The sequence below is a fragment of the Tiliqua scincoides genome, chromosome 2 (assembly GCF_035046505.1).
Source record: "Tiliqua scincoides isolate rTilSci1 chromosome 2, rTilSci1.hap2, whole genome shotgun sequence".
Taxonomy (NCBI): Eukaryota; Metazoa; Chordata; class Lepidosauria; order Squamata; family Scincidae; genus Tiliqua; species Tiliqua scincoides.
Window position 1 is genome coordinate 174,602,277 of NC_089822.1, and position 24,611 is coordinate 174,626,887.

Below are 24,611 nucleotides of genomic sequence, written 5' to 3' on the forward strand. Positions count from 1 at the left end.
TCAACGTTAAACAAAGAGGTGTTACTTTTAGAGGTGTTTGTTCCCAGTGAGTAAGAAAGGATTACATTCTAAGTCTTATGGAACACAACGGGCTGTGTAAATAAAATACAGTTTTCAAATACCTTTAGTATATCTGTGTATCTCTATTACTATAAAACAGAACCTATTTCCCTTGTTCAGGTATTAATGGTACAAAAATTGAAACTACTACTAGCGGGCTGTATATGTCAATGGGGAATGTTACCTTGACAAAAGGAAGAGAGAATTATTGGAAACTCAATATACAGAAATGTCACAGAACCTCCTGAGAATCAATGCCTGTGCACTTGAGTTACCATCAGCACAAACAGATGCATGGTCATCTCATTGTTCAATATAAGACGTATTAGGAAACAAATAGACACATACATACACAGTTCCAGTCCATCAACTTTTAGAACAGATTAACAGATTAACAATGTAGAACACATTGCAGTAGCACAGACATAATGTAAATAAGGCATGTACTACTATTTTTTAAAATTAATTTCTTAGGGGGATGGATTATGTTGCTACCTTGGATATTGCCATCTTATTTTCCTTGACTGCTATTTTAATCTGTACTACTTTGTTGCTGTTTGAGTGCTATTTTTTTTAAAATGCTGCTGGTATTGTTTTTATTATGTTTATAAAACATTTATTATGATTTTATTTTAAGTGACCCTGGGCATCCCATTAGAGGGGGAAAGGCACGATAAAATTATTTAAATAATAAACAAAAATAAATAAATAATAAAAGTGCCCAGAAGCTTAAAATGGTCCTAAATGCTGCAGCCAGACTGTTTGCAGGAGCCAGTTATTAGGAATAATAATTGACAATAATAATACTTAACACTCATATAGAACTTCTTGAGTATGCAAGGGCGCAATCCTATCCAACTTTCCAGTACTGATGCAGCTGCAATGCAGCCCTGATGTGAGGGAATAAATGTTCCCTTACCTTGAGGAGGCCATTGTGACAGCCTTCCCACCACAGAATGCAGCGCATGCCCCATTGGCATGGCTGCACCAGTGCTGGAAAACTGGATAGGACTGGGCTGTAAAGTGCTTCACATGTATCACAGAAGTCATACAAGGCACTCCAGCAGCATGTAAAGCCATGCACTGCAAGAATGCTGGTGGAGAGGCCACAGCAGCCTCTTGCATGCCAGTGGATTGTTGTAGGCCTGCCAATAAAGGAAGGCTGATGGGGGTAGTGTGATGAGGAAGAACAGGAGGCAACAGGAAGGGGAAGATTGGCTCTGGAAAAGGGGTGGGTTCAGTATCAGTAGCGGTCACCAAATCCCATTCCCAGAACTGATCCTACAGCACAGGTCCATAGGATTTCACTGGCGCGGGTCTGAGTAGAACTATCTGTGCCAAGGAGGCTTAACTATGGTTAAGGGAACATTTGTTTCCTGAGACCTTCCTTCCTAAGGCCTGGATGTCTCCCCCAGGACTGCTCCCTCTGCAGGAGCCTTTTTGGCACCACTGCATCAAAAGTTGGGGGAGGATATGATTGGGCTGTAAGTCACAGAATTCTGTGAACAAGCATGTTACTAATTAGTATATGAGATAAAAGAGCTCAACTTTCTAACTTATCTGTACTTTGCTGGGAAAATATTGAATTGTCCACGCATACTTCAGATATTAAATTACCCTGGATACCTAAAATTGTCTGAGGGATTATTCAGATATTTTAGAAACTAACACAACAAGAATTCCTCGTTAATTCAAAAGGTATGCACACTTGCAGCCTGAAAGAAGTTCACCAACAGAAGGAGGCAGACTGTCACATTTTGACCGGCAGAAGTTAACAAACAGAAGCTCTGACATTAAAAATAAAATTGCAGAGCTTCCACATATGCATGGACTTACTCAATAAAAGCAAGTGAATTCAGCTGGGACAGCCCTGCTCATCTGGACTGTGCAAAGCACAATGTCTATATGAGATGACAGCTGAAGTCACTAGGGAATCCCCAGCATATGCATGAGTTCCATGTTTGAATATGCTTTGGTTTATCCTATTTCGTAGCCTTAAAGAAAATTCATTTTTTTTATCTCAGCTATTCAAATGGGCTGATCTGACATCTGTGGCCCAAAGGGGAGCAAATCAGGTTATTCTGTTGTTGTGTTTAATAATTTAAAATGTAAATTATATGTAACTGTAACTTAATTTTTAACTATTTTGGGAATCTTACATGCATACAACCCAATGGAATATGATTACTAAATGCTTTAGATAAGGTTCTGTTGCATAGGACTTTTGCAATTCAGAGCTAAGAATACTGATCACAGAAATCAGTTACAGTAGACTGAAAAAAGTTCTACCAATTGGCAAAATAAACACAAATTTCATGTTGTGATGCTTATGCAATTTCTGCTACCAGTGACAATTTGGGTGACTTAAAAAACATCCCCCCCTCCAATTTTAGAGGTATCATCTTCATTGAATCAGAATACATACCCACCACAACTCACAGTACATATGCATATTTCACATACAACTGCTCACTCATTCTATTTGTATGCTAGTCGGATATAGAAGGATTCCCCTTGAGAAACAGCATTATATTATTTGTTAATTATTCTTCCATATTAATATGATTTGAGACTACAATTTAAAAAAGACAATTGAAGTACAAAATCGTTAACATGGCCCAGCAGTTCAGAAAAGACTCTGAACAAATCATAGTAATTATAACATATGGTTACATTGTTTAGCTAGCACATGATTGAATTGGAACTGGCAAGGAATGACATTTAAATAGGACCAACATTAGAATAGTTTATTCAGTGCTTAATGTGAACATCAATGCAAAATGGCAGAATAAAGCAATATCCAGGATGTTACCTGAACAGATGTATTCTTTTTTCTGAACATCTGCAACATTAAATCCCCTCAGGTGAACAGGTGCCATGCAGAATGTGAACTGTCCAACTGATCGTCTCTGACGCAACCAGTCAGAAAGCCAAGCCAGGTGACAATCGCAGTACAAGTAATTGGAATGAAGCCGTCTGCAATGTTCAGAAAGAGATTCACATCAGATCTACTATCTTTCCAAATGGGAGCATAAGAGAACAATCTAATTCATGTTCAATTAAATATGCAACCCTACAATCTGTATTGGTTTTGTGGATCAGTTGCAGAACCCTGATGATCATCAGATCGCAGTTTAGTTTCAGTATTCGACTACAATTCGACCACAGGAATCAGCGACAAAGATTCTGTCACCTGGCAACATAAAAGCGCTTTCACATTATAAATAATAATAGCTGAATAATTATAGCAAACAAGAAGTAAAGCAAGGTGTCTTTTTGGATGGCATATGTTGAAATGGAATGCTTTTGGCAACTTGGTTGTGAATTTTATAGTGCTTTGACTGAAATATTTTTTGAGCCTGTTACCTCTTAGTCGCCGCTTACTGCATGTAAATCTGATACTACCAGTCCAACTACATCTCAGACAGAACAGTGGTAAGACCACTGGTAGCTGGTGAGGTTTATAGTTGGTGGGGCCAATGTCTGTTGCTGATGCATAGCATACATCACTACAACAATTGTAGCGATTCATGCATGCAGTACACACACATAGTTTTCTTATGTGTATGTATACTTTAGGATAACCACTGCATTTCAAACAAAATCCCTTCACTGAGACTTCCCCCTATAATGTCATTTCCAGCAAATGACAACTGACAGTCACTTCTTGCATTATCACATTAATGATATCAAAAATTGAACACTGGAGAGGAATGTGCTCGTTTGTGTTGCTTCACATATCCCCAAATGTGGAGCCTATTGATTATAGCCTTTATTCATACTCAAAGCTCAGTATGAGCAGCATAAAATCAACAGTCTCCACACTAGGGACTGTGTGTGGTAACAACACAAATACAAAACAGAACACAATCCAAAAATACAAATACAAAACAGAACACAATCCTCTCAGGACCTCAGCGCAGAACAGAATAGCCAACTGGAGAAGTCCCTCCCAAATGTTTTTTTTTATACAATATCAAACTATTAAGTACTGATTTTAACAATCTCCTAGAGATTAATGTTGATTCCTGGAGAAATTCAAGTCAATCCTAGAGGGGTGGCAACCATAGGACAATGCTGCAGAAATTTAGACATTAAGGACATCCATACGATCTTGTCTACTCAGAAAGAATTAATACTGAACACTTCAGATGCAGCTAGACCACACAGACCAGTCATTTCTCACAGCTTAACCACAGGGGTTTTTGTGAGGATAAAAGGAGGTTGAGGAAATGACATGTCTTGCACAGAGCTCCTTGAGGGGAATGGACTTGTTGAAAATAATTCCTTGGTGGGAGGGAGGCGGTACTGAGAGGAAATTTGAACATATGATTTGAACATCAGGTCTACTATGCCAGGCCTATCCTTCTACACCAACTATGTCAGATGCTAGAAACAAGGCCTGTTGCAAAGGGAGGGACAAATTTGATCTTTAGAATTGTGCCTAATAGGGAAATTGCTTCCTACACAGTCAATTGGAAGGAAGTGGTATCCAGGAAGTATCTTAAGCAGGGCTGGCCCTATTATTTATTTATTTATTTATTAGATTTGTATTCCACCTTTCTCCCTGAAGGGCACCCAAGGTGGCTAACAATCAATTTAAAATACAAACAAACTAAGATACAAATAAACATTAAAAATACAAAACACTTAAAAACAATTAAAACAAGATAAAATACATAGCAGCAGATTAAAAGCACGCAGTAAAAGATAATTTATAAATTTATAAAAACAGCCCTTATAAGTGCCTCAAAGTCTTTCCTGAATAAAAAAAGTCTTCAGGCCCCGCCGGAATATTAATGACAAGGAAGCTGTCCTCAATTCAAAGGGGAGTTAATTGCACATAGTGCAGATGCCACCACCGAAAAGGCCCTATTTCTGGCCGCCATTCCCTTCACAACTCTCAATGATGGCACAACCAACAGGGCCCCTTCTGATGACCTTAGAGAACGGACCGAACTATACAGAACAACGCGGTCTCTCAAATACGCTGGCCCCAAGTCGTTTAGGGCTTTAAAGGTCATAACCAGCACCTTGAATTCAGTCCGGAAATGAATGGCAGCCAGTGCAGTCACCGGAGTAGCGGCATGACAGTGTCAAACCACTGACCCCCCAGCAACTACCCGAGCCACCGCATTCTGCACTAGCTGTAGCTTCCGGACCATCTTCAGGGGTAGCCCCACGTAAAGCATATTACAATAATCTAATCTTGATGTCACCATGGCATGGCATGGGCCACCGTGGCCAGATCCGCCTGAGACAGGTACGGCCGCAGCTGCCGCACCAGCCGAAGCTGGGTGAAGACGCTCCTGGCCACAGCCAACACCTGGACATCCAGGAGTAGCTGCAAGTCCAGGAGAACCCCTAAGCTGGAACCTGCTCTTTCAGGGGGAGTGCAACCCCATTCAGAGCTCTTTGTTATGCGCCCCAGTTATAGGCTCACTGGATTTATGTGATTGGCTGAAAACTGCCTCAGCAACAGCCTCAGCAATAATTGGCTGAAATAAATTTTCAAAACTTGCAGCCAATTGCTGCTGAGAAGGGCAAAAACAATTGGAAACTCCCTGCACTGTTGTAAAAAAGAAAAGAAAAAGGAATGCGAGTCTATGGCCTGCAGGCCCCTCCCTCTTACCCTGGCAGTCTTAGAAAAGCATAGACAAAAAGCCAGCTTGAAACTAGATTGCTCGTGCATCACCCAATAAATACATGAGACAGGGGCTTGAGTTAAACTGGGCCACTTTATTTAAATAACAACAGGTAAACACATCTGAGGAAGTAAAACTAATACCTTCCCAGCATGCAGGCAACTAACTTAGGGGACACAGTGAGAGTTCTTATGTTCACCAACCAGCCTCCTTGAGCCAGCAAATGTCTGAGGAGTGCCACTGGCTCACTAACTGACTTTGCTCACCTCAGGATGCACACCAATAACTGCCTCCCTGACTCATACAACATGTGCCAAAATGGGAGGAGGGGCTGGACAATGAAGCCATCTGTCGGCAGCAGCCAGCAAAGCTCTGGGGACCTCAGGCAGAGTAACAAACTAGCCTTCAGTTGGAAGAAAGGATGCCCTAAAACTGGACTTCACCAGTTGTGTTCTGGAGCCGGATTGAGGAAAGATTCCCCATGCCCCAGTAACTGCTGGCTAGGCTCTCTTTCCCCCTGAAGTAACTGAAGGCACCAAACAGTCCTGTGGTATGGACAGAGCCAAGCAAGGAATACTGCAAGTGCAGCAGTGCGCAATCCTAACCAATATTCCAGCATGACCTAGCCGCAATGCAGACCCAAGATAAGGTCACAAATATGCCTTTACCTTGAGGTGGCCCCCCTTGACTTCCACTCACTGCAGGATGCAGTGCATACCACACTGGCACAACTATGTCAGTGCAAGAAAGATGGTTAGGATTGCGCCCACAGACATGAAAGAGAGACGCAATGGGCCTGGACAACCAGAACAAAACCAGGAGTATTTAGATGGTGACTTAGCCTAAGTAACACAGCAATCTGTACTTGATTAATGCCATTTAGTCTTTAAATGCATTTCTTTCTTTTTTCTTGGAGGGGCTAAGCCCCATTTGCCTCTATGGAGGAGTATCCACTGGATAAGACATTTTCACAAGTGTGTGTTTAGACATGGACATAAATGATATTTGGGAGATTCAGTCTCCTCAGTTCTTGAAGTTAAGCTGCCTTCTGTTACATTGCGGAGGGGAGAAAATCTGTATTTGAAAAATGATGTAGTCTGAATCGCCAAATAAATTCTGAAATACTTCATCCCATCTCTATGACTCATGACAGGCTGGTATTAAAGCAAAGTTCAGATGACAAAAGTGTCATTTCTGTAGCACAAGGCTGGACAAAGCACTCATTTTTGACAGACTAACATTACAAATTACAGTGACAAACATATGGTGCTATAAAACACAGTTTAGTATAACTCTGAAATAAATTAATACTGTGAGAGAGTTCTGGCTGAATGTTAGACAGTCACAATTGAACTCAATGGTGGCGCCTAAACCGACAGTCTGTAGATTTGTATGTCTGCTGGTGGCCTACAAGGCTTTCTGGCTGGGAAATTTACAGAATTAACTTAGGCCCAAATCCTAACCCATTTTCTAGTACTGGCACAGCTGTGCCAATAGGACATTTGCTGCATCCTGCAGTTGGGGGGGCACTCATGGAGGTCTCCTCAAAATAAAGGAATGTTTGTTTCCTTGCCTGGGAGCTGCATTGCCCTTATGTCACTGCTGGAAAGTGGGTTAGGATTGTGCCCTTAGTTGCTTTGTCCAGGAAAGCTTAAGTTGCTTGACCCACAGGACAGACTATAAAAAGCACACATATCTTTCCATCAAATATTGGATGTGGGCTGGTTTTACTGGCACAAGGAAAGAGATTCAGGTAGTGACAATTGGAAAACAATGGTGTGGCTTCTTTTAAAAGTAAAATAACTTTTAAATGTGAAATAAAAGAAATTCAAAAATTAGCAAGTTCAATATTGTGCATGATCCAGAGTACCCAGTACTTAATCAAGTTCCAATAAAGTCTAACTGAATGCATTGTTTAATCAATTTTAATACATAAGAATATTAATAAGCATTTGTCATATGTGGTTGGAAATAACCAGAGTCTGAAATTGAGTTTAATTATTGCAACGCTGTGTCAAAATCTTCATGGATAATTTGAGACTGGTTCTTTAACAAAGTATCATTGGACCCAATCCTACCCAACTTTCCATTGCTGATGCAGCCATGCCAATTGGGCATGTACTGCATTCTGCAGCAGGGAAAGAATCCGGAGGCCTCCTCAAGGCAAGGAAATGTTTGGTCCCTCATCTTAGGGCTGCATTGTGGCTACATTGGTGCTAGAAAGTTGTATAGCAGGGGTGCTCACACGTTTTTGGCTGGAGAGCTACTTTGAAACCCAGCAAGGCCCGGAGATCTACCAGAGTTTTTTTACAATGTTCGCGCCATCATAACATATAACATTTATGTCTACAATGTATGTTGGTGTACCTTGCATAACCGCATGAGCCAATATTGCACAACACAACATAATTAACTATAAACATTTTTTGTAATTACTTGAGTTTACTTTGATGACTTGCACTGAAGTGAATCAGCCAAGGATGCATAGTCCGGACAGTAGCTGCTGACAGCCAGCCTCAAGCACACTTCCAAATGTTCATCAGTCATGGTGGAATGGTACTTGGACTTAATGATCTTCATGTAGGAAAAGGCTGACTCACATAAATAAGTGGAGCCCTTCCTGCCTCAGGTGCTCTTATATCCCTGAGGGCCCTATTGCCTTCAAGTGGCTGCAGCTGTGCAGCACGCTCTGCTGGATGCCCAGGCCTTACCTTTAAAGGGGCCACTGCTGACACCATATCTACCTCCTCACCAGATCTTCCTCGATTCCAATACAGGGGGGGGGGCAGATCTCCATACATACCAGTGCAAAAGCAGGGGAAAGGTGTGGGAGAGGGAAGATCTCTGTATAGACATCACAGCAAGATCAGTGCAAAACCCCTTGCACACAGAACCAACAGATGGAAGTTGGGGGGGGGGGCAGATCTCCATACATACCAGTGTAAAAGCAGGGGAAAGGTGTGGGAGAGGGAAGATCTCCGTATAGACATCAGAGCAAGACCAGTGCAAAACCCCTTGCACACAGAACCAACAGATGGAAGTTGGGGGGGGGGGTCAGATCTCCATACATACCAGTGCAAAAGCAGGGGAAAGGTGTGGGAGAGGGAAGATCTCTGTATAGACATCACAGCAAGACCAGTGCAAAACCCCTTGCACACAGAACCAACAGATGGAAGTTGGGGGGGGGGCAGATCTCCATACGTACCAGTGCAAAAGCAGGGGAAAGGTGTGGGGGAGGGAAGATCTCTGTATAGACATCACAGCAAGACCAGTGCAAAACCCCTTGCACACAGAACCAACAGATGGAAGTTAGGGGGGGCAGATCTCCATACATACCAGTGCAAAAGCAGGGGAAAGGTGTGGGGGAGGGAAGATCTCTGTATAGACATCACAGCAAGACCAGTGCAAAACCCCTTGCACACAGAACCAACAGATGGAAGTGGGGGGGCAGATCTCCATACATACCAGTGCAAAAACAGGGGAAAGGTAAGTCAGCCCCAGTAGAGTCAATGGGGCTCACTCCCAGGGATGCGTGGACAGGAGAAAAGCCTGTCAGCGGCTCCTCTCCCAGGGAGGAGCCTGCCAGGTGCTCGCTCCCTGGACTCGCTCCCTGGGCTCGCAAGCCTGCCAGGGGCTCACTCCTAGGGATGCGTGGACGGGAGAGAAGCCTGCGATCGACTCATTTCGCCTGGAGATTGACTGGTAGCTCGCGATCGACATAATGAGCACCCCTGTTGTATAGGATTTGGCCCATAATCTCTTTTTAGTATTACATTCATGATCTTAATGAGGAGGCATTTGGTTTCCTAAGAAATTATTTAAGAGACTAACAGCCCAATCCTAACTTGCTGTGAAAACGGGCAGGCTGGTGTGCCTGCACTGTCTCCATCACAAGTTTGGGGCCAAGAGCAGCACAGCTCAAGGCAGGGGGAATCACCTTCCCTTACCCTGTGTTATGCTGCAGCAAACACAGTGGGTTTGCTTGGACCTGAGCCACCTCAGGAGGTGGTACAGATCTGAGTAGAATGGAGCAGCCAGAGGTTGCTCCACGCTGCCCAGGAATGGGGGTCAGGATCTAGCATAACCGCCAGGTCCTGGCCCAACCTCCCACTCCACACCCACTCACCCCTGGGAACACCCGCCACCTGCCCACCCTCTCCCCTCCCCCCACCTCCTCACCAGCTGAGCTCAGCCGCACAACTGACCCATCCTCCAGGGCCCACAGCAGCACAGGGATGCCTGCACATATCCATGCACCAACCTAACTTTCTTCAGAGAGGTGCAAAAGTGCTTTACGGCACTTTTGCAACACTCTTGGGCTAGTGCAAGGGACTTGAGTCGGCACAACTCCTCCTTACGATTATGTCCTAAGGGCCCAATCCTATCCAGCTTTCGAGCACTGATGCAGCTTCAACGCAGCCCTGAAGTAAGGGAACAAATGTTCCTTTACCTTGAGGTGGTTTCCATGACTGCCCCCCCCCACTGCAGGATGCACAGTATGTCCCATTGGCATGGTTGCATCTGTGCTGGAAAGTTGGATAGGATTGGACCATCAGGAAAATAACCTTCTTTCTGCTTGACTGACCATCCGTTTAGTTGTACAATAGTGTTTTCAATGCTTATTTCACAAAATTACAGCTCAATCCTATTGGGCTCCTATGCTGGCAGAACAAGCATTCTGCAGTACTGACTACCTTATGGCAGTTACAAAGAGCTCTTAGGTAGCGCATGGTGATGAGAGCTGCTGGAGCACCTGTGGCAAAGCTGGAGTCTTCCCCCATGTGTTGGCAGATCCACAAAGGTCTGCCAACACAGTAGGATGAAATAGGAGGCAGGACAGGGTGAGGGGAGGGCAGAACAGTGTGGGGAAGGGCAGAACAGGGAAGCAACAGGGGCAGGGGATGGGCAGATCAGGTCTGGGAAGGGGACAGCTTCAGTGGCAGCGACTGCTGCTGAATCCAAACCCCCTTTCCAGACCCCCAAGTAAAGTCCATGCAGACCTGTGCTAACAATTTCACTGGCGCAGGTTCAAGGAGACTCACCTGCACAATGGAGGCTGACTTCCAGGTAAGGGAATAAATGTTCACTTACTCAGAAGAGACTCCGTGACTCCCCTCCCGCAGGACGCAGCAGTTGCCATTTTGGTTTGGTTTGGACGCAGCAGAGTGTGGAGGGGAGGATAGGAGTAGGCTGTTAATGTTGTTCCTCAATCTCTAATGCCCAAGCTGTGCTCCAACTTTTGATCTGCAAATTATTACGTGTGCTGATATTCTTTACCATATAGGATGTGTTTAGGAATCTTCCCTTGAGAGAAGCCCACTGAAAAATTTAAGCATTTTACACATCACGCATGTAAACTGTATCTTTGATAAATGAGTACAGTAAGGGAGCTCTGCTGTGAGTGAAATGATTTGTTGCTCTCCTTCTTAGGCAACTTTTTATCTAGAGAGGAACACAGACAACTACCTCTGCAGCTAGTCATTCATTTGCAGAAACAGCAGGGCAAAAAATGAATGCAGGGCAATATTTAGTATATAAATATGGATGTCTCTTCCAAAAGAAAGTAGAGCAATGCATACTAATTCTTGCCAGATCTAATCAAGACTTTTTAAAAAAAAAACCTATGAAAGCAAACAATTAAAAAGAGAACAATTGAAAAGGGAACCAGAAAATCAAACCTGTAATGTAGAATAAAATTAATAGCTACAAAAAATGACTTTAGGATGCAGTTCAATGCTCAATTTCTGCCAGCTGAAGATCTTAGATTTGGTTTAAGTTTCCTGTGCTGGTGATGTTGATCTCACATCAGGTTAATGCTAGAAAAATGCAAGAGTCATGCTTGCATATTCCATCCATTATGCAATTCTCTCAGCAAAGGAGTCAAAAATGGGCCGAGCCATGGGCACATTGGATAGGAAGAAAAATCATTGTATTCAATGAGACTTAAAATGTGACTTAAATTTGGCAGGATCATATACTGTATCATAAGGACAACACCTTGTTCTCCCTATGGTAGTCAGTAACACAGTGGTATACGCTATTATATTGATACGACAGGGAAACTCTTAAATGTACTTCATCGATAGTACTGAAAAAAATTGTTAGTCAATGAAGGCTTCTACTGAAATGAGAGAAGCCTGTATAAGAAGTTACTCATTGCTATATTTTTTTGAGCCAATTTAGATTCATGTGGTTTCCCCACCAGCTTTTCTTCACCTGCGAAAGTCATCTTATTAAAAGAGAGGAAGAAGAAAACTCATAATTGAAACCAGAAACCCAAACCTTCCTAAAACACCCTCTCTCACACACATTGTGCGTGAGTGAGTGAGTGAGTGAGGAAACAGCATTTCTTAATTATTATCTTAGTTAATGTTATCTCGCAGAATATAAAGGAAATACTTTTCTGATTTAAATACATTCTTAATCAAACATGTAGAATGTTCACTTAGTGTAGTTTTAAAGGCCTACTACATGGGTAGTTCCATAATTTGGCACAGTGAACTGAGGTTCATTAATATCCACCTCAATAATATTAATTTCTATTTCTTTTAACATACCTTAATAATCAAGATACGCTAAAAGAAGTAGAAATATTTACTAACACATTGAAGAGAATTTGTAACAATTTAGAAATAAAAACTAAATGCATCTTTCCTACGCATCTTGAAATAAATTCTAAAGATAAAACTTGGAAAGATCTAAAAGATGAAAGATTATCAAAGATCTAACCTCTCTGTTATAGTTTAGCCCTACTATTTTTCATTAAGAGCAGAATTGTTTAGAAAGTTATTGCAAATTATTTCAAGCACACATGGACTGAACCATGCCACTTAAAATTGATGGAAGCAAATTTATAGCACACAAAAGGAGAATGAATACGAATTCTAGTTTTTAAAAGTGCCCTTCTAATCACAGTCTAAATTAAATTTTGAGAAATTCCTTTTGGGTCAGCATTCAAGTTTTATAAAACTTAACTCTCAAAATTTAATATAAAAGCTATCCTTTAAATCCTCTTTATGACTTCCTTCCCCCTTTTCCCCTTTAATTACAGCAAAAGGGAATTAGTCAATATAAGTCACTGGGGAACTACATACAAAATCATCTTTGAAATTAAACTAAAGGGAAAATGGCACTGTGGTCTGGTTTTTGATCAATTTGAAATAGTCAAGAGACATCTCTACGCTAGTACAAGAAAAATAATCAGTGGTTTCCACTAAAAATGTATATACCATTAATTGATTAATATTGCTAATAATCCATGTCATCAATGTTCATTAAAGAGGAAACATATACAACCATAAACCTGCAGGAAAAGTTACCAGTCTGACAGCATGGGAAAATGATAGCCAGTTTATTGGCATACAATGGTTATTCTACCACTACATCTAGCAGGAGATCAGTTTAGTACAACAGGTGATCCACTAAGCTGAATGCTCCAGTTCACCAACACTGAATTATAGCCTGCCAGGTGCATAATAACCCTACTATTTTTGCAATCTGACAGACAGCAAAACTTAAGCATTTATTGAGCCCTTGGTTATTGTCTTATGCAAGTGTATGGGGTGAATATAGACTAAGGAAGCAAGTGGAATCTGGTGTAATATGGCACCAATGAGTAAAGGTATTTGTTTTCTGTGAGTAAGATACGATACAGCCTAAGTGTTACTGAACTCAGTGGGCTTACTTCTGAGTAAAGAAAATAACATTTTCAAACATCTCTACCAATGAGCATGAGCTGTGAACCAAGAAGCTTGATTAAAATGTCATCTCAGTCTCAGGACTGGTTATTGAAAAGATTGCTGAGACAATGTATGTGATTTAAAATCCTAAAGCACCATCATCATCTTAGATCCTGAACTTTAGACTATAACCAGCCCAGCATAGGCTCTGATGAAGTAGTATAGTAATAAAGAACATGAGAAGATCACAGGATATCAAGATCTGAGAGCGGAACTTGGGTGTCTCTGGGAGAAGAAGGTCAACATTGTGCCAATTGTCATTGAAGCCCTTGGGACAGGGCAGAGAAGTCTGAAGAAACACCTCAACATTCTTGGCCTTGAGCAAATTACAGTAGCTCAGCCCAGTTCCAGAAAACAACATTGCCTGGAAGAGCAAGAATTATATGATGATATCTCTTCTTTTCCCAGGATCATCGCCTAGATCCCAAATTGCAGACTAAAACCAGCCCAGCATAGGCTGTGATTATAACAACAACAACAAAAACTATAACAATAATACATATAGTATAGTATGTTTTGATTGTGCAAAGCACTTCGCATGCATTATCTTACAATTATCTTACAAGTCTGTATGCTATGGGAATGGCTTGCCTGAGGCTACCTAGTGAGTTCATGGCAGAGGTGAAATACAAACTGAGGAAATTTTGTTTCACAGGGCAGTCTCTTAGGGTTGTGTCCTCAGATTTCCTTACACCTACAGAAATACACCTATTTCCCTTGTCCCAAATAGGGAAATAAAATAAAAACAGATGTTTTTTGGCTTTCTTAGAATAAACTATTATTTCCCCTGAGTTTACATTTTTAAATAGCACATTATAATAAAAACCTGGAACACAATAGGCATTAATACAGGCTGTGGAGTTTCAGAATTGAGTACAGTACTTACAAGGTCCTGATCTTTGGCATATGGTTGAAGCTGGTGAGAGGGATGCGTGTGATGTTGTTATTATTGAGGGTACTATAAAAAAGGGAAAAAATACAGATGGATTCAATAATTTACATTATTTTGACAGCACTATTTATAGAATCAAACTATAATCAGCAAAAAAAAAATACCATGGGAGCAATCTGACTGTAGTTAAAATGGAATGTGTACTGTAAATATCTATGCACAGACAGACACAAAAAAACCAGCTGAGCATAGCGAGGTGTACAATGCCTACATTAGATTATAATGAAAGATTCCTGGTGGTGTCTTCCCAGCTATGTATGTGGAAGCATGGAGACAGATATATAAGACTTCCTTATAGAGAGTTTTGTGGTTAGTATTCAATACAGGTGCAATCAGGTGGAATATGCAGAGAGCTCCCATCTTAAGAAAATTCTTAAGAGAACCTGAATTGCATTTATTTATTAAAACATATCTCCCACACCTTTCCCTCCTAAGAAGGAGATGTCCAAGGCAGCAACAATCCACTGAAACAAAATAACAATCATACAACTATAAAAACAAATAAAAAAAAATAAAGTATCAGCTAGCCCTCACATAATGATGATCTAATGCAGTGTTTCTCAACATTTATTCCCCACCATACAACTTTGTTTGGTCCACCTACTGGAAATATTACCAGAAGTAACTGGTGATGACATCACCGCCAGTTACTTCTGGGTTGAGAGACCAGACGTAACATGACAAACACCAATAAGAGGCTTAGGGTGGAAAGGAGGGCTTTCTAGAGCACATGAAAAGCATGCTTTGGAGCTCTGCCCACCGAGCCGAGCCTGCTACCAATGTTTGTCGCATCACGTTGCTGGTCTCCCTGCTGGGTGGCAAATGTCCAGGGGTTCCACAAGTACCACCAGAAACCACCCCAAGTACCACTGGTGGTACCTGTACCACTGGTTGAGAAATATTGATCTAATGATCAGTGTTCAAAATTTTTATTGTAAAACAATGCAGCAATTCCGTCAACAAACATGTTAAAATGAGCGGGTGTTTGCACTATAGTACTATCATGGAATACAGATGAATTATGAAGGTTGAGTGAATCATAGTAATGAGTGGTTAGAGACTGAATAGCAGCTGCCTCTAAATCTTGCACCTTTGTTCTCTTGGCTATTTAAAATGGATTCTGAACCAAGAGTACAACAACAAGAGGTTTCATTAGGTCAGAGTGAAGGAGATAAGGAGCAGACTAAACAAGAAAAATTGGGATTTTTTATGGTTTGGGTGGGAAATTTAGTTTAGGAAGAAGACATTTTGGGGACAAGACAAAAGAAATAATATGGGGGGAACTGGAAAGAGAAACTCATTGTAAATGGGGAAAATACTCCTGGACATTTTTGGACAAAGTAGTGGTAATTGATATTTGGAACTCAGAATTTCCTCACTGCATTGTACTCAGTTTGTGTCCTCAGGCAATTCATTTATCTCAGTCTAGTCTAGCATGCTATTTCCAACATTGGACAGTCAAATGTTCCTGGAAAACTTACAGTCAGGACAAGATCTCAATAGTATTCCCACTTGTGTGTGCCCAGTTTCTAGAATTCAGGGGAATATGACTATAGATGGTCTAGTATTTAGGATGGTAGATATGAAGGGATTCTAAAAGCAGAGCTTATGGGTGGGGGTGATACTGCTGATCTGAAACAGAGGGCTTTGGTGCACCTTTCTTCCCTTTGCATAAAGGCGAGTCCCCTTTTTAGCAACTTTGGGAACCCCTTTGCAAAACACCTTTGATCAACATTTTTCATTCATATGCAGATATCCACACAATAGTTTTTGCTTATGTTAATCATCACAGTCCACTTACATTTATTTAATGAGAACTATTTTGCAGCTCCTTCTGAGAAATGTGACCCCTTCCCTTCACCATGGCTCCTGGTTGCTGATTAATCACTTCTGCATTCCTTGGTTCAGCAAACCAGGGAGAGGGGAGGGGGTCGCTTTTCTCAGAGCAAGCAGCAAAATAGCAGTTCTAATAATCTGACTTCCCAGAAAAGCAATTTTTAGAACAAGGATTGTAAAGGGGTGTTTCCCCCCTTTTTCAGGGGTCAGCAGGGTCCTTATCATTTGCAGTGTCCATTAGTATTGAGTTCAATCCGTGGATTAAAAAATCAGTGCATAAAAAGACTGGACCTGTATTTTACAGGTTAAGGCAGAGACAGCAATAGCTATACTCAAAAGCAGAAAGGGCTGCTACTAAGGGCAGTTTAAATAGTGACCTCGATACTTGGTGCTGAGCACCTGCCTGGAGGGATGTTCTGCCAGATTCCCAGTCCAAGCTCCGCCTGGAGAACTATGCCCACTTTCAGCTAATTAGCTCCCCTTCTTTCCTCAAAAATGACCCTGGTTCTGCCCTGCAGTACTGCTGGACCCCACCACCAGGGTAGCTTGCCTGTTTAACCGACAGAGGTCCTCCTTCCTGCCAGCAGCCTCCCGCCACTACAGCAGCCCCTTGGTCCTCAGCAGATCTTGGGCACAGCAGCCAAACACCAGTCTTAGTGTCTCCAGTAGTTTCTGCTCCAGCAGCTTCCAAAGTCCATTCACACATCAGTCCATCAGCAGTCTACTGGCCATCAATTCCTCAGTCCATGTCTCCAGCCTGTCCTTCCTCAAGCTTTCCTCCTTCTGCTACTCACACCAAACTGTCCCTTCATCAGGTGCTTTTATGCCTGATGGACCTATTGCCTTCCAGTGACTGCAGCTGTGCAGCACACTCTCTGCTGGATGCCCAGGCCTTACCCTTAACGGGGCCACTGTTGACACCACACCCTACCTCCTCGCCAGATCTTCCGCGATTCCAATACAAGGGACAGACCAGTAAGTTATCTATCAGAAGGATTAACTGGTATGATGCCACAGATTCTCTGGTCAGGAAGGCCACATTTTGAACAAAACAGGCCAGGAAAGCTACACACTGATTTCAAGTCATGTAATCACCCCCCCCCCCACACACACACATTCCTTAATTAAGCCTGGAATTTAGTGCTCCAAATTGAGACAGAACTTGCTTATAGCTTAAAAACTCATGTCATTTTCATGCCTTCAAAATGGAAATGAAGGTTTCCAATTCTAACTCTTGCTAGAACAACAGATTTAATGGTTGACCACCCTTTCTGAAAATCAAAGTCCAGGTTTCACATGTCCAAACATCCTCAGCAACCACCTGATGAAGAAAGTTTTAGCCCTTGATCTAGAAGATTTTCTAGCTGCAGTTCACTTAGCCACCACATCCCCCAACTGGGTGGGTGAGACAAAAGCAGAACACCTCCTGGCTCTTGTCCTAATAGGAACACCATGACTGATACACCACACCTAAGAGTCCCATAGGATTCTATGAGGCAAAAACTTACAAAAACCTTGGCTTCAGAGCCTTGTGTTCTCTGCCCCTTGTTCCTCATTCTCCACTCAGTTCCTGGTTCCTCCAATCCATTCATATCCTGCCTTGCTGAGTCTGTAGCATTAAACTGCTGGTGCTGCACCCAGAATGGTAGTTTCACAACCCTTTTCCTTTCCAGTTTCACTCTCTTTCTTCTCCTTTCTCCTTCTCCTGAGTGTTACTGACTTACTGAAGTCAGCCAATAGCCATGACTTGCTGGGCAGTCAACTTCCTTAGGTTGTTTTCTATGTGCCCTCATCTCCTCTCTCTTTTCCTCCTTTTGGGATGAAAGCAATCCTGTTCCCTTGCCTGGCTTCCTTCAAGGCTACTGCCTCCATTGCATTCATAGCCCTCTTTCTCTCTGTGACTCTCCCCACTTTGTCCAGGGAGACTTGCTGTCTGCTGCAGTGACCCTTGCAATGGCACAATCTCAAGCTACTCAGAAAGTGACAGTTAACTTTGGTCTGCAGTGCAACCCAAAGCCAAGGACCCAACAAAACTCATTTATCTTTGGACCCAATCTTATTCAACTTTTCAGCACCCATGCCAATGGGGCATGCAATGCATTCTGTGGTGGTGGTGGTGGTGGTGGGGCTCTCATGGTGGTCTCCTTAAGATAAGGGAACAGTTGCTTTCTTACCTCAGGGCTGCAGCCAGGAGCCCTGCACTGTATCCAGCACAAGATTGAGGCAAGAAGTGGCTCAGCCAGAGGTAAAGGGAAACTCTTCCCCTTACCCTGGGTAAGCCACCATGGCCCCAATGTATCTCCTCAGACTTGCACCACCTCAGGAGGTAGCATAAGTCTGAGGAGAACAGAGCTGCTTGCAGGGGAATAGGGTTGGGATTCATCATAACAGCTGGGTCCCAGCCATACCTCCGGCTCCCCACCCTCCCTGGAAAGCCTCCTTCCTGCCTCTTCCCCAGACCCCTGCGGCCAAGCTCGGCCGATGCAACCCTCCTTTCCCAAGTTGGCGTGGAGGCTGGATACAAACTCCAGTGGCCAGTGCATGTCACTCCCAAGAAGGTGCAAACGTGCTTTACGAGATGTTTGCGACCCTCCTAGGCCTAACAGGGAGTCAGGATTGCACCCTGTGTATATGAAATAACACAAATATTGAATTTTGTAATCTTGAAAATATCATTTCAAATGTTGCAAGACTAAATTGCAATCCTAAACACATAGCCAATGATTGAAAAAATGGTAAAATTGACTCCCAACAGTTTGGAGATAAATACTTGGTGGACAAAAAGGCAGGGTGACTCTCTTCTCTCCTTGCAAGTAGCTATCAGGAGCGTGCTCATTCCATTTCTCTCATTTGAATTACGCAATGTAAGCAATTACAAGCATCCGTGAGTAATGCAACTGTAATGAGAGAAGTTCATGACTTCACAATGATAAACATTTTACAACATCTTACCAGCACTGAAATTATTCTGTGGGAGTCATAATGGTCAAGGATTAAATTTTACTCCTACAAGATCAGGAAAAAACTATGATGGAAAGTAACATTTGTATTTTAATTGCCTGTGTTAACCAAGGTGACAGGTGACAATATGAACAGATATATAATTTTGTAGCAAGTGAAGTAAGTGCACAATGAATTTGCAGAGACTGTCATGTCGCCATTCAAAGGTCCATTACAATCGCTCTATGCCATAGCAAAACCAGTCTGTTTCCTCACAGCAGAAGAAAAAATGTACTGCAGAAGCCTCATTCTCAAGGGACATGGCTATGCACCAATTAAATATGCATGATGTGTCTTTGTTACATGGGTTTTGAACTGATGTGCATTTTATAACTCCCCCCCTCCAACCCACTGGGTCAGAGTTGGAGGGAGACTTTGGTTTCAGAATATAATACAGCCTCTGATTTTCTGTTACATTTGATTTCTGGAGCCGATTACCACAAACAACTAATCAAATTGACAAATGATATGGTAGATTAAATTTTTGATTAGTGCTTGTTCAGCACTAATGAGCATCTAGCATGATTACCAGGGGGCTGTTAGCCATTCAAGTCTCTGGATGATAAGCAGCAGGCTGCTTTTTGTATGACATTTGGCTCTGTTATAGCTCTCAGCACAATTCCATTCTGTAAAGCAACACAAAGCCACAGGCGATGCTGTGCAGCAACAATACACAATCATGCACTTTCACTTCTTCTGCTTAAACATTGGGAGGTGTACTCAAATGTTTTACAGATATTATTGCCATGTCTAGAATGAAAATCAGTGCCCTTTTTTGAAGAATGCACCAGGGTAGGTTTGGGGCTTTTTTTTTTTTTTTTTTGACAGGGGGGCAGGTGTACTTACATTTTTTCTAACAATGATTCATTCATTTGCTATACTTGCACTTATACTGCTTTCAACCACTTCTCCCCAAAAAAGAGTAATTTTTAGGTTGAAGTGTAGTTATTTTTAGCTTTACATGTACAGAACTTTGCACTTTCAGGAGATCCGATTATAGACAACTACAAGACTATTTTGTAACAGGTAAACTCTGTGTTGTTGAACAGCCTGCACTTCCCGCTTAATTTCTTTATCACTTTAGAACCAGCCTTTGGCAAGTTTCTTGAGCGGTAATTTATTCCAGAGAACAAATGTTCAGTGTATATTAAGAGTCATGTAGCTCTGAGACCACGACACAGACCTTTGAGACTGGCTTATTAGTAATGGCAACAATAGGAGAACTAACAAGTGTAACATTTCTCTCTGTCTCCTTCAATTAGATCACTCCTTTATCACAGTGCACTTTGTTAGCTGTCTGTGTGTGTGTGTGGTGTCCACAATGCCATGTAATTGACCCCAACACAACAATACAATGTGTGTTTCTGCACATACCTGTCCACAACAGATGCAAGTTTACAGCATTCCAAGAACTGACTTAGTAAACTGTTAGACATAATTTGCATGCCATTAACACAATTTAGTTTGAAAACAGCTGAACATTTTTATATAGCAATATATATAAATATTTATAGCAATATATATTACAATAACTTAACTGAATTCTCCAAAATGAATATATGCACCTACTTTATCCAGCACACAATGTATGCCAAATGACCATCTTAAGGGCAAAACAACTTCAGAAAAAAATCAATGTCATTGATTTTAGTGGGATTGCTGGCAATCAAGGAACTAATCAAGAAGTTTTAAACTATAACCCAGTGGATCTCACTCCTTTAGCACATGGGACCAACTTTTAAGAATAAGAATCTGTCAGGACCCACCAGATGTGATGTCATGACCGGAAGTTACATCATCAAGCAGGAAAATTCTTAACAATCCTAGGCTGCAATCCTACCCACACTTACCCAGGCGTAAGTCTCATAGACTATCATTGTTAAAAGTATGTTCATAGTAGCCTGTTAAACGTACAGATCTGTGACATTTCCCCAAATACAGTCATTTACCAGGGTAGCATCAAGTTTAAAAAAATTAAAAATAAAATATTGAAATGAATGGGGACCCACCTGAAATTGGATCACGACACACTTAGTGGATCCCGACCCACAGTTTGAGAAACACTGCTATAACCAATGCAAGTGCTCAGATAGCTTTTATAAAGGAATCTCTACCTGTCTCCCCACACAAGACTGGAATTCTGTACAGGGGAACACACTATTCTTTGTTAAGAAAGATTAGGGATGCAGACAGGGATGCAACATCGCAGGGTTTGAGTGCCACAATTCACTAAAGAGGTAGGGTGAGTTTAGTGGAGGACTAGAATGGTGACTTGTCCAGCATTTGTAGCAGTGGCTGGACTCACTATGGGCATCATCCCCCCCCCCCACTTATTCACAGTCCATTGTGTACAAATGCCAAACACTGAGCTGACATGACTAAGGAGAGAAAAACAGGGGCTAGGACTTTCTTGGGGTAAGAGGGAGAATTCTAGGAAGCAAATGAATGTTTTGTAGAAAGCTAACTGGAAGAAGAGAATACATGTGGGGAAAGAAAAATTTTTAAAGAAACTATTTTCAGTCCATATGAGGCATAAGAGTCAAAATTCAGGGTATAGCTGTTACATTAGAACACGGGTTCATGTAGTCAGATGAAAGTCCTTCTAGCCTAGCATTCTATTCCAAAAGCTGATAATCAGCTACCTCTAGCTCAGCAATTTTCAACCTTTTTCATCTCACGGCACACTGACTAGGCACTAAAACTGTCAAGGCACACCATCAGGTTTTTGGTAATTGCCAAGGCACACCATGCTGCCAGTGGGGGCCTCACATCCCTATTGACCCTACTAATAAATGACCTTCCCTCAAGTTCCTGTGGCACACCTGTGAACCACTCACAGCACACCAGTGTGCCATGGCACAGTGGTTGAAAATGGCTGCTCTAGCTACTCACCAGCAGGGCCATGATGGTGCTGCACTTTCCTCTGTTGTTTGGCCTAAGCATCTAGTATCAGAGGTATACTGCTCCTAGGGCACAATCCTAACCAGGTCTACTCAGAAGTAAGTCCTATTTTGTTCAACGGGGCTTACTCTCAGGAAAGTGTGGTTAGGATTGCAGCCCTAGCCATATAACTTCCACTGTGTAGCACATATTTTGGGGTGCAGAAGCAAAAAATGGCATCGCTTTTGTCCAGCTGGCTCTCATTTTGTGGGTATGGAACAGCCACCTTAGAAGCTGATTCAAGCAGCTTTACTGTGAGGAAGCCAACGCCTTGGCTTCTGACACACGCGGCCTCCTCATGTATCCAGGAGGTCATGTGAGGCCCTCCAGTGTGGGTAGGCGCCAGTGTTGAGTCAAATCTGCGGGTACCAAACCCGCGGATAAGGAGGGCCCACTTTATGTAGCAAATAAAAAAGATTAAATAAAACTGGCTTTATTCCTGGCATTCTGGGTTGGAGCCTGTAGATATTATGATGGACTGAGGCAACTTTTAAGAAAAATCTTGTGTGTGTGCTGGGATGCGAAAACAAGTTCACATAATGGTCTTGGGCAATGTAATTTTCAGTCGTTAAACATTATAACGTTAAGGTATTCAAAATATTTTTTGTCCAATTAAAACATTTTCTGTGATCAATTTGATTGTAATGGATGTTTTACAACATCCAAGCATAAAATTAAACATATAAAAGAATAAGCATGTAAAAAATAGCAGCATATCAGAAGCAAAATGCATAGTAACAGTAAGCACATATCACTAACAACTTTTGTTAATGGCAGTGTCTCTCCATAATGCCTGAAATACCATCCCTGAAAAAAATGTCATAGAAAGAAAAGATAGGAACAAGAGATTGGAAAAAAGCGCACACACAAGCACAAACAAGCTGGGGGGGGGGAAGAGGAGGAGGAGATGGGTGATGTGGGATCGAAGGTGGTGCTAGGTGGGTGTGGGATCGAAGAAAGGAAAAAATGAAACCAATCTGAAAATAAAGAAAAAGTACTGTGAGAAAAATGCAGACTGTGAGAAAGTATGACAGCTCTTAGCCTAATACAATGCACCACCAGCAGTGACGCTGCAAGTGATTACTCCACAAGCATCAATGATTAGGAAAGCACAACAGTGTCACAAGGGGCCTTCGTCCATGACTTATAGTAGTTGAATTCTAACCTGACACCTTAAATTAGCAGTGAAATTAGTAACAGCTGGGATTTTTGTCTCACTACTTGTCCAATTGCTATATCCATTTGACAGCCTCTTAGTACTATTTTTAAATAATACAAGTGCTAAATGGTCTCCAGGTGTCACTTTAAAATATGTGAAAATAAACACATCATCCTGCTAATTTGCTTCCCACGTGCTTGCGTCTCAGATGCAACTCTTTCCCAGTCCCCATCTCCTTTTTTCAAAAACATTGCCAAAATGGTGAGAGAATATTATTAGTCCCCAAGTATTAATACAAAGATATCCCCACCTTTAAATAAATATATTTATGAATGAAGGCAGACTTATGAATGTGTTATACTTGATATCAACAGGTTCATTCATGCAAAGAGGCCATTCCGGGCAGCAACGGTAACACGAAGGTGCTTGCCGAGCCAAACAGCATCTCCTGCATGTTGCAGTCACTACCTAGAACGGCTCCTACAGCAAGCGGGAGGGGCCACTTTCATGGTGCGTTGCAGTGCCTGTAGTACCTACAGTTTTGCCCCTCCTCTAGCTACACTACTTAGTATTGGTAGTTTGAAGAAAGATACAGCCCCTTGTGTCTGGTTAAAATAAAAAAAAAAACAGAAACTACATTTACCTTTAAATGAATTCCTTTGAAATCAGTGAGGCTCAACAGTAGCTATGAGATCTTTCTGGCTTGGTATTTCCAAGATCACTAGCAGTCAAAAATGGCAGTTTCAGGCAACTAGTCATCTTGCTACAGAACATCGCTTAAGTACAGCAATAATTGTTTCAAATAGTTGATGACTGACACTTGGAAGTTCCCATGCATCTTTTCTGCTTACAACGGTATTCACCCAACAGGACAGGGTGTACACTCATTATGAAACTGTAGATAGTGTTATTTAATAAGTGCCAAACAGATTAGGACACATACAAACACTTTCACCTTCCCTGAACTTTGCAAAGCATAAACATAGCTCTTTTTCAGTCAAAAATTTTCTAAGCTTGTCCCTGCAAGTTGCTATTGTTTCTTAAGAACATAAGAACATAAGAACATAAGAACAGCCCCACTGGATCAGGCCATAGGCCCATCTAGTCCAGCTTCCTGTATCTCACAGCGGCCCACCAAATGCCCCAGGGAGCACACCAGATAACAAGAGACCTCGTCCTGGTGCTCTCCCCTACATCTGGCATTCTGACTTAACCCATTCCTAAAATCAGGAGGTTGCGCATACACATCATGGCTTGTACCCCATAATGGATTTTTCCTC

General features: G+C 42.0%; 1 protein-coding gene across 1 annotated transcript in view; it reads right to left on the reverse strand.

The window, feature by feature from the left end:
• Positions 1-24,611, reverse strand: part of SLIT3 (slit guidance ligand 3) — a 534,848-nt gene that overhangs the window by 206,301 nt on the left and 303,936 nt on the right. Inside the window, exons 7-8 of the mRNA XM_066612910.1 lie at positions 14,331-14,402; positions 2,873-3,036 (exon numbers count right to left, since the gene is read on the reverse strand). Of these exons, the coding sequence (XP_066469007.1) occupies positions 2,873-3,036; positions 14,331-14,402 (236 nt within the window). The remainder of the gene's footprint in view (positions 1-2,872; positions 3,037-14,330; positions 14,403-24,611) is intronic.